Genomic DNA, 6,137 nt, shown 5'->3' with positions numbered 1-6,137 from the left:
GCCATCAATAGCCAAAAATGTAGTTAAAACCAAAACTAAAATCTCTATCAAAATAATTGCTGAACAGCACAAAAATGACAGTACAAGTAAAGCATATATACGGTCATCTTTATCATTATTGGCATCCTTGGTAAAAAACATTAATAAAAATATGAGATAATGTCTTTGTGGTGGTTTAGCTTGGGGGGGGGGGGGGGGGGGGGGGGGTTCAATGAGCTTGATCTTACTCTGGAAATGTAGGGAAAAACTTTACATTTAATAAAAGTAGTCCATAACTATATGCTCTTATCAAAACGACTGGCCCTGCATGTAGTACAACCTGTCTTTACCAAAATAATTTTACCTGGCCCAGTCGTATAACACCTACTGAGATTGAAGAATTCAGAGCAAGGAATCTAATACATTATCTTTCCCGATTCTTAAGGCTCCTAGTTCTTCTCTTGCGGACTCACCCCCAGCTTTTCAATAGGTTGTGGTACTTGGATACCCATGGCCAAGGCTTGAGTATGCACTCATCAAACCATTTAATGTGAATCTGGACATGTTTTATGTTTTGGATCACAGATCAGCTATAAGATCTCAAGACAAAGTTTTGGAATCTTAACTGAAGCCAATTTTTCCTGAAAAGTACTTTATGGAGTCAGTAATGCTTTGAATCCTAACACATTTGCAAAAAATAAATAAAAAATAGCCCTGATCCTCAACCATTAACAAAAATAGGGAACAGTTTTGGGATTTTTTTTCTGTGTAACCATCCTTTTTTGTGTTTCATCTAACCATTAAAACTCCAGCAGTATCTAGGTACCGTGATCCTTGGAAAGTGTTGCTACTCCAATCATCCTCCTCACTGTAATTCTTAGGGGTAACATACATGTGTTTTATCTTTCTGGCAAATTCACTTCTGCTCTGATTGTTTTAAATAGTACTCTCACAGTTGATGTTAATGTTTGTATCAGGTGCATTTTTGTTTATGTAGCTTTTTTTATAAATAACAATTAACCCACATTTGTCATATTTTATTTCTATATTCTGTTATATTCTTTATATTAATAAAGAACTATGGCTGCTCAGATGGCGCAGCGGTAAAATACGCTAGCACACCAGAGGTGGGCTTTCGAAAACATTGTATCGAATCTCAGCTCTGCTATTCGGCTTGTTGTTCATACAGGGTGGGTAACCCGGAGCTGGGACCTCATAACTGATGCAGCTACAACCTCTGCTGGCTGATTGATGGCGTCTGCACAGAGCTGGGGAATAATGCGATCAGGGTGTGTCTCTTCGTACACAAAGCTGATCCACATATGAACTCGCCTCGTGCAGGTGAAAAGATGCAGTCGGCTACTGCGCATGTGTCGGAGGGGGCGTGTGGCAGTTCGCTCCCCTCAATCGGCGTGGGGGTCAGCACCAGTAGAGAGGAGGCATAACGCAATCAGGAGAAAAGGAGAGAAAATGCATAAAAAAATAAAAATAAATTAATAAAAAATAAAGAACTATGAGAGTGTGACTTTTGTGACTCCTATTTTAACCCAGTGAAATAAAGTAATGCAACTAATTAGTTTTTTTTAATAAGTAAATAATTTTACAGGAGCTTTTTAAAAAATGATACTTTTATTTATGTAAAGGTTATACAGTACATTTGAGATTAAGCTAACTTAGTGCAATTCCTTTTTTATAATTTTTTTTTTTTACTTATCTCTACCAAGGGTATCAATAATACTAAAGCTTACTGTACACTACAGTGCTCTATCCAATACAAATGTTACTTAACATGAAATTCCTCATCTAAATGATCTAGGCACATTCCTATACACACACCTAGTTCTGAAACTGTAATTATTTTATTTACATGTCCATGGCTTCATCAGTAAATCCTAAAGCATATTATAACCTTGAACCTTAAACTTTTCTAACCTTGGTAAATGTAAGTAACTGTATTTGGTAGAGTCTTGGCTACGATTTTGTATGTGTGTGATTGTAACATGCAGCTCCAGGGCCCTGTGCAGCCTCGTGAGAACATTTATCACTGAGTAACACTCACCACAGACTGTACACTGTACAACATCCGTTTCACATAATCAGCTGACTAACTATTCTTTGTTACATACAGTATCTCACAAAAGTGAGTACACCCCTCACATTTCTGCAAATATTTCATTATATTTTTTCATGCGACAACACTATAGACATGAAACTTGGATATAATTTAGAGTAGTCAGTGTACAACTTGTATAACAGTATAGATTTACTGTCTTCTGAAAATAACTCAACACACAGCCATTAATGTCTAAATAGCTGGCAACATAAGTGAGTACACCCCACAGTGAACATGTCCAAATTGTGCCCAAATGTGTCGTTGTTCCTCCCTGGTGTCACGTGTCAAGGTCCCAGGTGTAAATGGGGAGCAGGGCTGTTAAATTTGGTGTTTTGGGTACAATTCTCTCATACTGGCCACTGGATATTCAACATGGCACCTCATGGCAAAGAACTCTCTGGGGATGTGAGAAATAGAATTGTTGCTCTCCACAAAGATGGCCTGGGCTATAAGAAGATGGCTAACACCCTGAAACTGAGCTACAGCACGGTGGCCAAGGTCATACAGCGGTTTTCCAGGACAGGTTCCACTCGGAACAGGCTTCGCCAGGGTCGACCAAAGAAGTTGAGTCCACGTGATCAGCAGCATATCCAGAGTTTGGCTTCAAAAAATAAACACATGAGTGCTGCCAGCATTGCTGCAGAGGTTGAAGACGTGGGAGGTCAGCCTGTCAGTGCTCAGACCATACGCCGCACACTGCATCAACTCCGTCTGCATGGTCGTCATCCCAGAAGGAAGCTGACACTCAAAAAAGCCGGCAAACAGTTTGCTGAAGACAAGCAGTCCAAGAACATGGATTACTGGAATGCCCTGTGGTCTGACGAGACCAAGATAAACTTGTTTGACTCAGATGGTGTCCAGCATGAGTGACGGCGCCCTGGTGAGGAATACCAAGACAACTGTATCTTGCCTACAGTCAAGCATGGTGGTGGTAGCATCATGGTCTTGGGCTGCATGAGTGCTGCCGGCACTGAGGAGCTGCAGTTCATTGAGGGAAACATGAATTCCAACATGTCTTGTGACATTCTGAAACAGAGCATGATCCCCTCCCTTCGGAAACTGGGCCGCATGGCAGTTTTCCAACACGATAATGACCCCAAACACATCTCCAAGATGACAACTGCCTTGCTGAGGAAGCTGAAGGTGATGGACTTATCCCAATTGGGCACCTGTAGGGCATCCTCAAGTGGAAGGTGGAGGAGCACAAGGTGTCTAACATCCACCAGCTCTGTGATGTCATCATGGAGGAGTGGAAGAGGATTCCAGTAGCAACCTGTGCAGCTCTGGTGAATTCCATGCCCAAGAGGGTAAACACAAAATATTGACAATATGAATGTTCACTGTGGGGTGTACTCACTTATGTTGCCAGCTATTTAGACATTAATGGCTGTGTGTTGAGTTATTTTCAGAAGACAGTAAATCTACACTGCTATACAAGCTGTACACTGACTACTCTAAGTTATATCCAAGTTTCATGTCTATAGTGTTGTCCCATGAAAAGATATAATGAAATATTTGCAGAAATGTGAGGGGTGTACTCACTTTTGTAAGACACTGTATGTATTCAGATTGAGGTCTCTTTATCCAGCTCGTCCTTGCACTTCACAATAGCCGATGTGGGCTTTCCGTTGACCGTCCCGGGGGTGTCCTGCTCTGTGGCCTTGCCCTGGTTCTCCAGCATCTGCTGCTTCTGGCGATGTGAGAGTTTTCGGAAAAGCACCACACTCAGAATCATAGTCAGAGCATAGAGGCCGTAGATGAGACCCAGGAATGTCATTCTGAAAGGTGAAAATTGTAATGTAAAAACATTTACACAGTGACTTTCAGACAGGCGTTTCTAACAGCAACATTAGCAACGTTGTAAAGTAGTAATTTAAGGCTACTACAGGGCCTAAATTTATAATTATATCAATCCCAGTATACAAAATAGCGAAACTGCAGACGTGGACACCAGATTTTTACTTTCTAGTTTCAATAGTCCCCTTTTACACAAAAATAAGACAAAAAGTTATAAGAAATTGGAAATAAATTAATCATTGGCCAAGCAGATGGGTATTCTGTGCCATTATGCACACACACAAACTTATATTAAAATAAATACAATTAAAAGAAGAGTAAAAGAATTTTAGATTTGACCCAACTGTAAAATTGATCATAATGTGGCAGTAGTCTTTTCAAGAAACAAAAAACACCATTTTAATTCTTTACAAAAAAATGTAGGGATTTTACTTTATACTTTATAGTATACATTTTTGAAAACAAAAATAATGACCCTTTACTGATTGTATCGGTGTATATTTGTAAAAAAAAAAAAAATGAATACACAAGAGATGATGGTGTTTTGCTCAGAGCCGTAGATAGAGAGAGTTGCGACACTCCTTGATCTCGCCGCCACGCAGTCACGTTCATGTGCCCCTTCAATAGTTCCAAACAAACCCGGCACTGTCATGTTCTCATATGGGACAGGCAGCAGTGAATGAAATATTAAACAGTAATTAATAAAAAATTCTACAATTTCTGGGTATTTTCAACTGCCTTTACATTTACTGCATCTGCTTTAATGTCATATAAAGTGGAAGATTGATGTTTATAATGACTTGTTAATAGGTCGTTCTTGTTAACACACATACATTATATTAGCATACATTACATAACGAGATATCATTAAGTAGTAGAGACAATATACAGTACAGAGATTAAAGAGTTTCTTGTTTGTTTGTTTTTTTGCATAAACTAATCTCCCTTCACTTTCCTGATGATTCATAATAATAATCATTTTGGCTAAACACTAAGCCATGAGGCTGGATTCATAAGGTTTGCCTGCACTGAATGAACAGATTCATAAACACACTACCCGTACCAGAAACACTGTAGTGCAGGTTCATGAAATAGCATTCATTATAGCATTATTAGCATTATAGCATTATTTCATGAGTGATTAATAATTGATTCCTACATGTAATACATGAATGAAATCATTATGAATATGCACACGTTCTTTTTGTCTAATGTAAGTGGTGGACAAGGTACACAAACCATGTAGTTGAGTTAAAGTAGAAATTTCCAAGGTAGAATATTACTCCAGTAAAAATAAATTAATAAAATTATAAAATTATTAAAGTATTTACCTTCAAATGTACTTACAGTGTATCACAAAAGTGAGTACACCCCTCACATTTCTGCAAATATTTTATAATATCTTTTCATGGGACAACACTATAGACATGAAACTTGGATATAACTTAGAGTAGTCAGTGTACAACTTGTATAGCAGTGTAGATTTACTGTCTTCTGAAAATAACTCAACACACAGCCATTAATGTCTAAATAGCTGGTAACATAAGTGAGTACACCCCACAGTGAACATGTCCAAATTGTGCCCAAATGTGTCGTTGTCCCTCCCTGGTGTCATGTGTCAAGGTCCCAGGTGTAAATGGGGAGCAGGGCTGTTAAATTTGGTGTTTTGGGTACAATTCTCTCATACTGGCCACTGGATATTCAACATGGCACCTCATGGCAAAGAACTCTCTGAGGATGTGAGAAATAGAATTGTTGCTCTCCACAAAGATGGCCTGGGCTATAAGAAGATTGCTAACACCCTGAAACTGAGCTACAGCATGGTGGCCAAGGTCATACAGCGGTTTTCCAGGACAGGTTCCACTCGGAACAGGCTTCGCCAGGGTCGACCAAAGAAGTCGAGTCCACGTGTTCGGCGTCATATCCAGAGGTTGGCTTCAAAAAATAGACACGAGTGCTGCCAGCATTGCTGCAGAGGTTGAAGACGTGGGAGGTCAGCCTGTCAGTGCTCAGACCATACGCCGCACACTGCATCAACTCGGTCTGCATGGTCGTCATCCCAGAAGGAAGCTGACGCACAAGAAAGCCCGCAAACAGTTTGCTGAAGACAAGCAGTCCAAGAACATGGATTACTGGAATGCCCTGTGGTCTGACGAGACCAAGATAAACTTGTTTGGCTCAGATGGTGTCCAGCATGTGTGGCGGCGCCCTGGTGAGAAGTACCAAGACAACTGTATCTTGCCTACAG

The 6,137-nt window shown here is 40.0% G+C and overlaps 1 protein-coding gene across 1 annotated transcript in view; it reads right to left on the bottom strand.

The window, feature by feature from the left end:
* Positions 1-3,616: 3,616 nt before the first annotated feature.
* LOC134316063 (solute carrier organic anion transporter family member 1C1-like) overlaps positions 3,617-6,137 on the bottom strand; it is a 33,039-nt gene continuing 30,518 nt past the window's right edge. Inside the window, exon 15 of the mRNA XM_062996474.1 lies at positions 3,617-3,877. Within this exon, the coding sequence (XP_062852544.1) occupies positions 3,657-3,877 (221 nt within the window). The 3' untranslated portion in view covers positions 3,617-3,656. The remainder of the gene's footprint in view (positions 3,878-6,137) is intronic.

This window comes from Trichomycterus rosablanca, chromosome 1 (assembly GCF_030014385.1).
Source record: "Trichomycterus rosablanca isolate fTriRos1 chromosome 1, fTriRos1.hap1, whole genome shotgun sequence".
In the NCBI taxonomy this organism is placed as follows: Eukaryota; Metazoa; Chordata; class Actinopteri; order Siluriformes; family Trichomycteridae; genus Trichomycterus; species Trichomycterus rosablanca.
This window is presented reverse-complemented; position numbering and strand designations above follow the sequence as displayed.